Raw genomic sequence first — 12,872 nt, 5'->3', positions numbered from 1 at the left:
CATTTTAAAAGTCTTCTCCAGAATTCCCAGTTTGAATTAATCTTTCTCATTGCATTTCAGCTCTACATTTTTTTAGTACTGCCATTAGATGAGTAACGTACGTACATCTCTGATTTTTGGGGTACAGCTTAAGGAGATTAAGTAAATGATATGAACGCCGCTATCTTTAGCTAAAATGTACTTACAGGGCTGTGTAACTTAGTGGTCATGGAGTTTATCTGATTTCAGACAGATCCAGGGGTTCAAACAGTGTCATTACATTGCTTGTCTTTATATCCCTTACACGCTTGCAGAATATGATTGTGTGTTTTGGACTTCAGATCCTGACCCATTGGTGGGTCATAAAATCAATTTAGTGGGTTACAACCAGCATTTAAAAAGTTAAATAAAATAGAAAATGACAGAGTTCAAGCAGTAAGAGAGATTATTGGTTCATGACATTTATTTCTTTTATAATACATATTGAATCATCATATAAATCGTATTATTGTTCATTTTAGTCAGAATTGTTTTAAAGTCATAATGTAGAGCTTTGCACATGCTAGTTGCTCTGTTAAATTGAGTGAAAGGATATTTGACTTGGATTTACCATACATATACGAGGCTTTTAGGATGAATTTGTCAATGCAGATATAAGCTATATAGGTTTGTCAGAATTTGTAAGAGTAAATTAAACACAGGGGCGCCTGGGTAGCGCAGTCGTTAGGCGTCTGCCTTTGGCTCAGGGCGTGATCCCAGCGTTCCGGGATCGAGTCCCACATCGGGCTCCTCCGCTGGGAGCCTGCTTCTTCCTCTCCCACTCCCCCTGCTTGGGTTCCCTCTCGCTGGCTGGCTATCTCTGTCGAATAACTAAATAATAAAAAAAAAAAGTAAACACAAACACGTACCTGGTTAGTGAACTTATAGCAGTTTATTGTGATGGATTTTCAAAAGCCTTTAGGTGATAAAGACTTAAATCCACTCTGACAGTGTTTTCTGTGGTAGGTAGATGTAACACGGTAGAGGTACGGATTGCTTAAAAATCTGTATTTTGTTATAAACATAGAAATGTGTAGATACAGAAATAGTGTCCAAATACCAAATTTTGAATAGCAAAATTTTGCCTAATTTTCATTGACAGAGACCCTGACATATCGTTCTCTCTCCTCTTTAGTCTTACCTTTTCCTTTTGCATTTGACATTTGAATTAACATTTTTTTTCCAGAGGCATTTCTCCGTGAAAAATAGTCTGTGTATACCAGTCATTAATTACATGAGAATAAAATTTACAGAGTAACCGGAAGAGGGCTGAAATACTCCTGTAGTCAAATCTTCTGTAAATTGCCAGTTTTTCTTAGTTTAGGGCAAGCTTGTGGTATGTTAGTCTCAAGAGTAGAAGTCCTAGTATCTTGGTTATCATTAAAGATTTTCTTTTGAATATTTATAAAATATTAGAAAATAAAATCATTGTGGTGGCAGGGTGGCTCAGTTGGTTAAGTGTCTGCCTTGGGCATCCAGTCCTGCATTAGGCTTCCTGCTCAGTGGGGAGTCCGCTTCTCCCTCTGACCCTCCCCCCATCTCATGCTTTCTCTCTCTCTCTCTCAAATAAATAAAATCTTAAAAAAAAAAAAAGAATCATTTAGAAATGTTGGCAAGTCTAGTTTTAGATTCCAAAAAGGAAGTTTTGTTATACAATAACCGTTAACCCCGATAGCCCTGGAGTAGCCAAATAACATGCTTGTAGTGCTCCATGATTCAAGAGGCTGTGATGAATGAGTGCACTTTCATTTATAACCTGGTCAAATATCTCTGCAGCCAGTTTATGAAAAAATAGAGTCATAGCATACGTGCATTTTATTTGCTTGAGAAGTGGTGTAATTTAACGAACAATCTTCAAATGTGACTAGAATATTCTTTTTCCTTAGGAAAAACTCATTAAATACAAGCCTGCTTGATTGCGTCGACACTGTGACATAAAAGTCTTACCACTTAGATATCATTGAGAATATTATGAATCAGTGAAATTTGTCTTTTCTCCATATTTTCTTGTTCCCTGTTTCCTGTTTAGTTATTTCATGCCAGAGGAGAAAAAAAGCCAGGGAAATATTTAAAAACAAAAATTTTACTTCTTGAGTTAGCACTTGTAAACCGTTCAGAGGACGAAAGACATTTGTTTATTATTTATTCATTTTTTTTTGAAAGACATTTGAATGTTGGATTGTAGTTAGTCCTGTGAACTCCAGACTCTCTACTGGAATCCAGTTTGTGCTGAAGATAGAAATTGTTAGGAAAAAGCAAGGAGGGTGAATACAGAGGGGGCTCTAAGGACTAGCTGTTGGTGTCTTGGCAGCAGGATGACTAAAAGAGCTTCCTGTTCTCCCTAAGAAGACTTAGTCTAAAAGCATATCTGTTCTAGGAGATGTTCTTTCTCTGCAACATGGTTCATGTATTGTATGCTTTCAGATGTTGTAGCATTGTTTCTTTGGAATGTAGTTTCTTACAAAGCACAAACTTTGAAATAAAGATTTTTTTTTTTTTAATTAGAAATTCAGAGTTGGAAATCTTACGGTGTGTTCTATCCATACCTAGAGGTCTTTTTATTTTGGAGAGAGAAAAGATCGCTGAAGACTCAGTCTGTATCTTTAATTTCTTTTTTATTTTTCTGGGGTTCTGTACATACTCGTTAGGTCATGGATGTAGTCAACTTTTTAACTGAACACTGACTCCTTTGAGTAAAAAGGAACTGATAAAAGGATCAATAACCCTGAGTTCTAGTTTTTCCACTGTCTAGGGTATGTTTGATCAAATCATTTGACGTCTTATGCCTTTGATTACACAGCCATAAAGTGGGCATAGCAGCTATGATCCAACCTGCAGTATAGGGGCCTTATATAACTATCCCTGTACCCTCAGTCTGTAACTCCTACTTCATGGAGAAAATGAAACCTCTGGTTACTCAAGCATGAACTTTTCACTTTCCATGCTCTGGTCTCAGTGTTCCCGTTCATTCTTCCCCTATGTTTGCACCTGTTCTCAGCTTTTCTCTCGGGGTGGGTGAAGTATTTGCCTTTGACTTTTGTTCCATTGCCTTTGGGCCTTTGCAGAATTTTACTCCACTGGTCAGCTTCATTGTGACTAGCTGTTTCCCCTCTACAATACAGAGGTCTGGATATGTGAAAACAAAGTATGTGTTACTCTGCAGCTCGCTCTTGTCCTTAAAAGATCTCACGAGCATATTTAATTACTTCTTTTGATGACTGTACAGTATTTCACAGAATGGACATGGTGGATGGATGCATTTGATAGTTTCCTTGTTGGGCTCCATTCATACTGTTTCTGATCTGTTGTGGTTATTGAAGTGCTGTGCAGTAAATATACTTGCCCTCATGGCCTACACTGTATTCCTAAAAGTGGAAATGCTAGGTCCAGGGATATCCACCTTTTTAGATTGCAGTAGATACTGTGAAGTTACTTTGCCGAGCAGTTGCAGTAAATCATTGTGCCCAAGAATGCTGTGTTGTTTCAACTCACTGTTTCCAAAATAGGAGTGGTCTCTTCGCTAGTCGGGTTGGTACAGAATGGTATCTCGTTGCTTTGGTTTTGACCACGTATTAGTTAGCTAATTGTGTTTTCTCTTAGGTGAATTAACTGCTAATAGCTTCAGCCTGGTTTTGTTGGATTACTTGCCTTCCTCTTAACACTTTGGTGGGAGCTCTCTATGTTAGGATTATTATCTTCTTGACATATATCATGAACATTACCTCTCGGTCTGTATTTTTCTTAAACTCGTTTAAAGGCGTCTTATATTGGGTACTATTTTAAAGATAGCGTATGAGTAGGAGGTTGTTGTACCAGATATTACATTTTACTGATTAATTGCTGAGAGCAACCATGGCAGAAAGGAGCGCCAAGTGTGCTTTGCATCTTAAATTATGATAAGGGACCATTTCAGTTGAATTAGGGGGAAGAATAAATATTTTACTACTTATTTTAGATAATTGACTCTCCATAAATAAGAGAATAGTTTTCACACCTTGTACAAAAAGAGCTTTTAGATGAACGAATGAATGAACGAACCTGATTCAGAGGTTAGGTTCTTTTCCTTGTAGAGCCTGCAGCAGCACCCTCTGCTTGTTTCTGTCCCAGTATTTATGTTACACTGAATTTGCCCACTGATTTGTGTTTTCTTCTCCATTAGGTCGTAAATTCCATCAAGGCAGGAGCCACGTCTTACTCATTGTAGCTCGTCGTCGTCTAGCGTGATGTTAGCACGTAGCGGGTACCCCGTCTCTGTGGAATTGTGAATGAGCTTCTTTGTCCCTTGTCTGTTCTGTCTTCCGTTCCCAAGAAGGTTTAGCACAGAATAAAATATAATATGGCAAGCTCTTTACTTTACCCTTAAACCCGTAACAGTAAAATAGTCAAGACAGGCCAGGGACTTGGATTAGGATTGGGCAGGTGGGTAGGGGTAGAAGGGGATGGACTCCACAGAGATTCAGTAGGAAGTAGACCCCACAAGACCTTGGTGATTTAGTTGAATGTTGATTTGAACAAAGGAGGAAATAAAAGACTGACTCGCAACTCTTGGAGATACTCGCTAGGATGTGTTCTAGAGAAACAGCATTTTCCCCCATTTGTGTGCCGTTTCTGATGTATCTTGTCTCCCTAACACCAAAACCCGATGGCAAAGGTAGTGCATTTTCAACTCCTTGCTTTTCTTTGGAGAATTTTCTTTTGTGTTTTCTGCTCATTGCTCCCTCCAGTTGCTGAATTCTGTCCTAGTAACAGCTAATTTCCTCTGAGGGCAAGGTAGGGAAAGAATATGAGCAGGCGAAGCCAGAACTCAGTTTAGCAGGCAGCCGGAAAGGAAAACAGAATAATTATGTGTTCATAATTCTTTTGCCGTCTCAAGGAGGTTGGTTTACCAGAGAAGAGGTTAGTAAGGCACGTGGAGAGGCTGGAAGGGAGGGGATCCAGGGGCTCGGGGTTTGTTAAGGGGAAGCACGAAGCAGCTTATGGATAAAAGTAGGTGATAGACAATGACACAAGGAGCCTCAGTTTTGAATGTGGCAAAAATGTTGAGATGACAGTTTTTGAGCAGTTTCCTGGTAGATGGTTATCGTCAGACCGTGGGAGCCTGGAGGCAGGAGCAGCTGCTGCACGCCGTCAAGTCAGGAAAGCCTTCGATGGAGGAGCCTTTCGAATCTTTTTATCCTCTGGGTTTTTTCTCCGTGTTTGGTACCAAAAAAATTCTGATTGACACCTAGGGACTGTTTGTTGAAGGGGTGAGTTAGTTTTATGACTTTCTAGGTGTAATTGTTCAGTTTCAATAGCAGACTTTTTTATTTGAGAAGTTTTTGCATGTGCTGTTCTACTCCGAGTACTTCTTCAAGGTAGTAGCTGTGGATTTCTTCTCTGCAGCCGTTGCCACTTCTAGTGACGTTTATGCCAACACCGTTTCATTACATTAAATTAGTTTGCTCTGATCTTCGTGATGGAGTCTGTTAAACATTAGGCCTCGTAAATAGAGCAGCGAAACCATGGACCAGGTTTTGAAATAAGATTGTTCCTCTCATTTCCAAGGATTTAAAAAATGAAATTAGTTTCTTTTATTTAACAGAAATTACCCGTACTTATAATTTTAATATATAGTAATCAGATGTGAATTTTCTCAGGACTCTTTAAATCTTAAATGTCAGATTGGTGAGCTCACTGAAATAATATCTTCATTTGGTAATAAAATCGTTTTACCTTCAAGGTGTTATAAGTGACATTTAAATATCTTCTCTGTACTGCCCTTCATGCTGAGTGCTGTACTCCGAAGGAGGTATCATCGTAGATAAGTAGATGAGAAAGTTCAAAGAGATTAAGTAATTTTTCAAAAGCCATTTAAAACCCAGAGTTGGAATTTGAATGTAGGTATCCCTGACTACAAAGGCCATCTTTCCACTGTGTCTCGTTTTCGCCCACCTTAAAAAACTATAATATGCACATGCATATGTGATGCATGTTTATGATGCAAGAAAACACCGAAAAGCTGTGACAGCATGGGTCATCTAACAACCCAGGGCTCATTCCTGTGAACATTTTAGTGTCTACTCCTCATCTTTTTTTTTTTTTTTGGCAAACACACATGGTGAAGGAAATCTCCGGTGTTTTTGTCTACGCCACACACCACACTCTCGGTACTACCTCACTGCTGACGTTAGTTGGGTGCGTTTCCCCTCATCAGGCAGTCCTGTGACGTCTGCAGAGCGCCCTGCAGTTTAACTCCGTTCTGATGCTGTCTACCTGGAGACATCAGATCCCAGGGGCCAAGGGTTCAAGTCCTACAAGACTCCCTCCTCACCCCTCAGTTACCAGTTCAGGTTATTTCTTGTGCTTCTAACTCACAGATCATAGATCGGAGATTCCCATGACCCGCTCCTCAAATAAGGTTAGTTTGTCAGAGCTGCTGCCTAGACTGAGGAAGAGCCGCAGGAAGGAGGTGCACAGGAGGGGTGATGGAGAGGCTCGGAGCTCGCACGCCCTCCGCAAACGTGCGCCACTCTTCCAGTACCACTCCTTGTGTTAGCCCAGCCAGAAGCTCGCCAAACCCTATCCTTTGGGGTTTTTATGAAGGCTCCAGTAGATAGGCATGATTGATTAAGTCATTGGCCATAGATGATGGATTCAGCCTGCAGCCCTTCCCTAGAAATTTCCAACCTTTTAATCTTGGTTGGTTCCCCTGGCAACCCCCTTAGGTTACCTAAGGGCTTTCCAAAAGCCACCTCATTAACGGAAGCACAAGTGTGGTTGAGAAGGGGTTTGTTATAAATAACAAAAGCCAGCTTTATCTTATCGCTTAGGAGATTTTTTTTTTTAAAGGATTTTATTAGAGAGAGGGAGAGAGAGAACACGCTTGAGCTGGGAGAGGACAGAGGTTGGAGGGAGAAGCAGACTTCGTGCTGAGCAGGGAGCCTGACCCGGCTCCATCCCACTGTTGGAGGATTGCAGGGTTCTTGGCTCATGGGCAGAAGAATGAATCCCCTGGACACAAAAGGGTGAAGTGTCGTGAAAGTTTATTAAGTGAAGGTGAGAACAGAAAGGAAAGAGAACGCTCTCTCTAGAGTGAGAGGGGTCCCAAATGGGTTGCCACTGAGGCTTTTTAGGCCGGTCTTATATTGAAAATTTGACCAGGGAGCTTGTGGCCTTGAGATTCCTATGCCATCTTGGTCTGAGGAAGGACACTTGATAACACCCTTACTGACTTCTTTTTTGGTCATTTTCTGTGATTACACTGTAGCCGCCATAGAAAAATACTCCCTAACATCCAGGGCCAAGTGATCTGGTCTTTTCCCTTATCTCTTGTTCACTCTTTCGGATCCTAGTCAAGAGCCCCCTGTCTCTTCCTTACTGTACCTGAATCCTCACCAGGACCCTGGGATCATGACCTGGGCCAACATGACCTGAGCTTAACCGACTGAGCCACCCAGGCGCCCCCACTTAGGAGATTCTAAGGGTTTTTAGGAGCTCTGCCAAATTTATTTATTTATTTATTTATTTATTTATTTATTTATTTATTTATTTATTTATTTTTTATTAATTATAAATCGCAATATCCTACACATATACCCGTGAGAGTCCGTATCTAAAATTAGTTGACTTCTATTTATACATACCTAAGAAAAGTCCATTCTGATATTTCTGCACTATCAGGAGTGAGAAGAGAAATATGTATATGATGGAAACTATTATATTCTGTATACCAGTGCTTTCCAGTGCTGATTCAAGTGCTGATTTGATGAAGTTGTTAGCAGTCCAACAGGAGATAAGGAAAATGTAATGATGATGAAAATGAATTTGCTCGACATAATAAAGGACTGTCTTATATTCTAGTTCTTTTAATCATTTTTGGAGAATTAATATGTTGTTTCCTCTATGAAATGTTGGTGAAACTGTGGTATATTGTTATGGTGATGATGGTGATGTTACTCTGCAAAATATAACGACAAAAGAAGGGTAATCCTATGTTGTGCTCCCTGCTTCAGGGTTTAAAAATTTTACTGCTTCCTGAAATTTACAAGCCTTGTAACAATGGTCTTAGGTAGCTTCTTGTAATTAACAACAAAAGTATTTGACCTTGTGCTATTTGATCTTGGATTACATTACATACATTAATTTTTCACCCTTATTATTTATTGAGTCCCTTTTCTTTTTCATTTCCAGTACCTGGTCATGGATTATTACGTTGGTGGGGATTTGCTTACTCTGCTTAGCAAATTTGAAGATAGATTACCTGAAGATATGGCTCGATTTTACTTGGCTGAGATGGTGATAGCAATTGATTCCGTTCATCAGCTGCACTATGTGCACAGGTGAGTAAGACACCACGCAAGAATGGGTTCTGTGTATGTCAGCAGAGATGTTTTTGTAAGAAAGTGATACTTTTGATGGCCATGGGATAATTTTTTCTTTTTAAATTATTTGACAGGTACAATGATTTATTTAAAGTCTTCCACACAAATGTGTGTTTGATTGTATACAGTTTAAGATAGAATGAAAAAAAAAGCCTATTTACAAAATAGTTTTTTATACAGGATTATTCTTTTTTTTATGTTTTTATTTAAATTCCAGTTAACATACGGTATAATATTAGTTTCAGGTGTACAATATAGTGATTCAATACTTCCATATGTCACCTGGGGCTCATCAAGACAGGTGCACTCCTTAATCCTCATCACCCGTTTCCCCCATCCCCCGTCCACCTCCCTTCTGGTGACCGTCAGTGTGTTCTCTAGAGTTAGGAGTCTGTTTCTTGGTTTGTCTCTTTTTTCACTTTGCTCATTTGTTTTGTTTCTTAAATTCCATATGTGAGTGAAATCATGGTATTTGTCCTTCTCTGACTGACTTATTTCACTAATCATAATACTCTAGCTCCCTTCATATCGTTGCAAATGGTGAGATTTCATTCTCTTTTATGGCTGAGTAATATTCCATTTTATACACACACACACACACACACATACATACATACACACATACATACACACACAAACACCAGATCTTCTTTATCCATTTGTCTATTGATGGACTCTTAGGCTATTTCCATAGTTTGGCTATTGTGGATAATGCTGCCATAAACATTGGGGTGCATGTATCCCTTTGAATTAGTGTTTCTGTATTCTTTGGGTAAATACCTAGTAGTGGGATTGCTGGGTCATAGGGTACTTGTATTAACCTTTTGAGGACCATCCGTACTGTTTTCCACAGTGGCTGCTCCAGTGTGCATGAGGTTCTCCTTTCCGCACATACCGGATCATTCTTGTAATTGTTGACACAAGCTAAAAATCTTTATAATGTGAACAACTCATAATAATTTATGTATAGTAAAAAATTTTAAATGTATTAGATAGTTTAAAAGGCAGTCTCATATTTTAAAAGGAAAGAAAGTAGGAAACCATCATAGATTTACTGGTGAATTAATCATTGAAATGAGAAAATCTGTGGGTTGTGCAAATGTGAGAAAGAGTGAAGAGGTATTAGGGAGAAGCAGGTGAAGGACCTGCCATGTTGGAGAGGGAAGGAACTGTTCTCTGACATGTCAGCACGCGTTGAAATGGCACGGAGGGCTTCCTGACCCACTTTGTTGGGTCAGCACCAGGGCTTCTGAATAGGTAGGCTGGGTGGGGCTGGGAGCTGGCATTTCTTTTTTTTTCTTTTTTTCTTTTTCTTTTTAAAGGTTTTATTTATTTATTTGATGAGAGATAGTGAGAGAGAGAACACAAGCAGGGGGCATGGGAGAGGGAGAAGCAGGCTTCTGCTAAGCAGAGAGCCCTACGCAGGGCTCAATCCCAGGATGCTGGGATCATGATCTGAGCCGAAGGCAGACGCTTAACGACTGAGCCACGCAGGCGCCCCTGGGAACTGGCATTTCTGACGGGTTTCTAGGCACTGCAGCTGCTGCTGGTCCAGTGACCAGACTCTGAGTACTTCTGGTCAGTGACACAGCCTTGACTGTTCCTTTTAAGTGGTGGGTGATGCAGGTAATCTGTGAAGGATGGGAGCGCAAGTAGAAGAGAAAGTTTCTGTTTTAGTGTTGCTTTTTTTTTTTTTTTTTTTTAAAGATTTGGGTATCTTCTGCTGATTGATTTACTTAGTAATGAACTTCTAGGACATTATTAAAGGAAGAATATTTTGATTAAAAATTTTGTATTAGATCACAGTTTGGCTCTTGCCTATTCATATGCTTTTCTCTGTTGATATCTGATAGTCACAAAGTTTTTTGGAAATAAAAACATGAATATGCTATGAAATTTATAAAACACAAAGCAGTTTTTAGATGGTATTATGGTTTCAAGAGCGAATTACAGAATGAGAAAGTAAAGTCCTTTTGTTACAGTAACCCAAGATCTTAGCTGAGGACTGTCATTTAAAAATACTTTAAAAACATCATTTTGTTGAACATTTAAAGAATGTTAGTCTTCGACTCAAGGAGTTTTAGTGAAACTTTCCCCAATTTATATCTAAATTCTCACTAAGGAATGATTACTTTGGAAAATAATTTGTCTAGATTGGAGATAGTAAATATGAGGTATTTCTGCCAGGCTGAGACAAATATTCCTAACTGCTCACAGGACCCTTTCTTCCCAAGTGTATGTGCGGTCTTACCGTTCTTCTCCACACAGCATTTTAGATGACAACTGTCTTTCTGATGTTGACATTGGAAAGCCATTTCACCCTGAGCTCTATTAGCGCTCTGTAGGTTGAATACCCATAGTTTTACAAAGTACTTCATGTTAAATGAGTTCTATTTATTCCACTGTTGGACAGCTCTCATGTCATAGAATTTTACTGTATGTTAAGCTGAATTTCTTTTTTGCCTTATCATTGGTCCTAGTTTTGCCTTCAGAAGCACATATAATAGCCTAATTTATCTTAAAGCTATCATGCCTTCTGAAGTCATCTTTCCTTTAGGTTAAACATCAGTGTATTTGTAGTTTCTCTGTTATCAAAATTGATGTACACGTTCTCTCTCCCACTATCTCACATACAGATATGGTCCCTCACCTTGTGCCCACTCCCACTCCTCCCCTCCCTCCCTCCTTGCCTCCCCCTTTACTTCTCAGTGGACACACTCTGGTGTGTGTGCCCTCTTAAAATACGATTCCCATTTTCTGGGTGTGTGTGCCCTCTTAAAATACGATTCCCATTTTCTGGGTGTGTGTGCCCTCTTAAAATACGATTCCCATTTTCTGGGTAGACTGTATTTCAGCAGATGCTTTACTGAGGAAGTATTCATTGAGTCTTCTTTTATAATTATGATAGCACTGTGCTAAATTACATGAAATTTTAAATAAATATAACATATAGTCCTGACTTGTAAGAAGCTTCCAGCCTGTTTGGGGACAGAAAACACAAGACATAAGTGAAAGTTAAAGTAGTAGAAGTTAAATAATCATTTAGGGCAAAAGTATAAGAGATGGAGTGAGCCTAGATTGTGAACTGCTAATTGAATTATTTAAGCAAGTTACAGTGAACTCAGAGAAATGAGTAGTAAGCTTAATTCTAATGGTCATTTCCCGTGGTTATTTAACTCTGTGTTACATTACCTGTGTTATTCTAACAACAATTCTGTAATTTGGGTGTCATCTAAAATGGGTGTGACTGTTGTATAGATGAGGAAACCCAGCTTCAGAGACATGAGTCCATGATTAGCATAACCTAGATTAAATTCTGAGTCAGGCTGATGCCAGAATTTATGCTCTTGACATAACATCATATTGCTTATAAGGGAATGCTTTCATGGTGGGACTTTGCAGATGAAGAGGCTTTTTGTAGGCAGAGCAGAACGCGTTCTAGAGACAAGGGATGACAGGAGAGAAGGTCATAGGCAGGCAAAGGGCAGGTCTGGAGGAGGATTGGTAGGTGGTTTGGCTGGAGAAGAGAGCTCTCATGTTGAGTTGAAGAAGAGCGATTTCAGTCCCTCTTGTGGAAACACTTGAGTACCGTGCTGTAGACTTGACATCTTGGTAGCCATCAAGCTACCAGTAACTTTAGGGAATGAAGTGTTTGATTCAAACAGTGTGTTAAGTTAGTTGGTTTCACAGTAAACTGCACATCAGAGTTTTCATGTTTTGCGAAATTTCAGAATGTTTTATAATTTTGAACTTCAAGTATATGGAATTAGAGAATACAAAAAGGGAATAGTGGAGACTGGATGTGTTCAGGGAAGGAAATACGTTTTTCCCTTTGTTCTTTTAAAATAAATTTATTTCCAGACTTCTAAAATACATTATTGGTCTTCTAATAGAACAAACATGAAAGTTTGTCTTCACTTATGCATAGTTTTATGGAGAGAGAAATGAGCAGTGGAAAGTAGCAAATGATAGGAGTCATCAATCATGTGCATAGTTTCCAGGTGTTCAGCACGTTGTCATATTTCAGTCAAGAACATTTGCAACTTTCTTAGAAATTTCTAGAAATACACCTAAACAAAACAATGTAAAGCATTATTTTACCTATTTCTAAAGGAGATGTTAGTGAGTATAAGATGAAAGAGATAGGAATGGGGACATGGGAGGTTAAGATGGCGGAGGAGTAGGGGACACCTTTTTCAGCCGGTCCCCTGAGTTGAGCTGGATGGGTACCAGACCAGCAGGAATATCCACGGAATCAGCCTGAGACGCAGGAAGATACATCTGGATCTCTACAAATGAACATCTCCAGCGCTGAGTATCGAGGTACGAAGCGGGGAGCCGTGAAACCGCGCACAGATATCGGAAGCTAAACAGAAGGGGGAGGGAGCCGCCGTGTCAGGGCGCCGGGAAGCGGTAGCCACCTGCAAGGGGGAGCGGACAGACCGCGGACCCGCACGCTTGAGACAGCAGGCTGAGAAGGGAGCTCCGGGAGCG

The 12,872-nt window shown here is 39.7% G+C and overlaps 1 protein-coding gene across 10 annotated transcripts in view; it reads left to right on the top strand.

The window, feature by feature from the left end:
- CDC42BPA (CDC42 binding protein kinase alpha) overlaps nucleotides 1-12,872 on the top strand; it is a 314,468-nt gene that overhangs the window by 111,971 nt on the left and 189,625 nt on the right. For all 10 annotated transcript variants that reach the window (XM_002925755.4, XM_034666613.1, XM_002925754.4 and 7 more), the window contains exon 5: nucleotides 8,188-8,336. In XM_002925755.4, the coding sequence (XP_002925801.1) occupies nucleotides 8,188-8,336 (149 nt within the window). The remainder of the gene's footprint in view (nucleotides 1-8,187; nucleotides 8,337-12,872) is intronic.

Source organism: Ailuropoda melanoleuca, chromosome 8 (genome assembly GCF_002007445.2).
Source record: "Ailuropoda melanoleuca isolate Jingjing chromosome 8, ASM200744v2, whole genome shotgun sequence".
Lineage (NCBI taxonomy): Eukaryota > Metazoa > Chordata > Mammalia > Carnivora > Ursidae > Ailuropoda > Ailuropoda melanoleuca.
The sequence above is the reverse complement of the archived record's forward strand: the minus strand, read 5'-3'. Positions and strand labels throughout refer to the sequence as shown.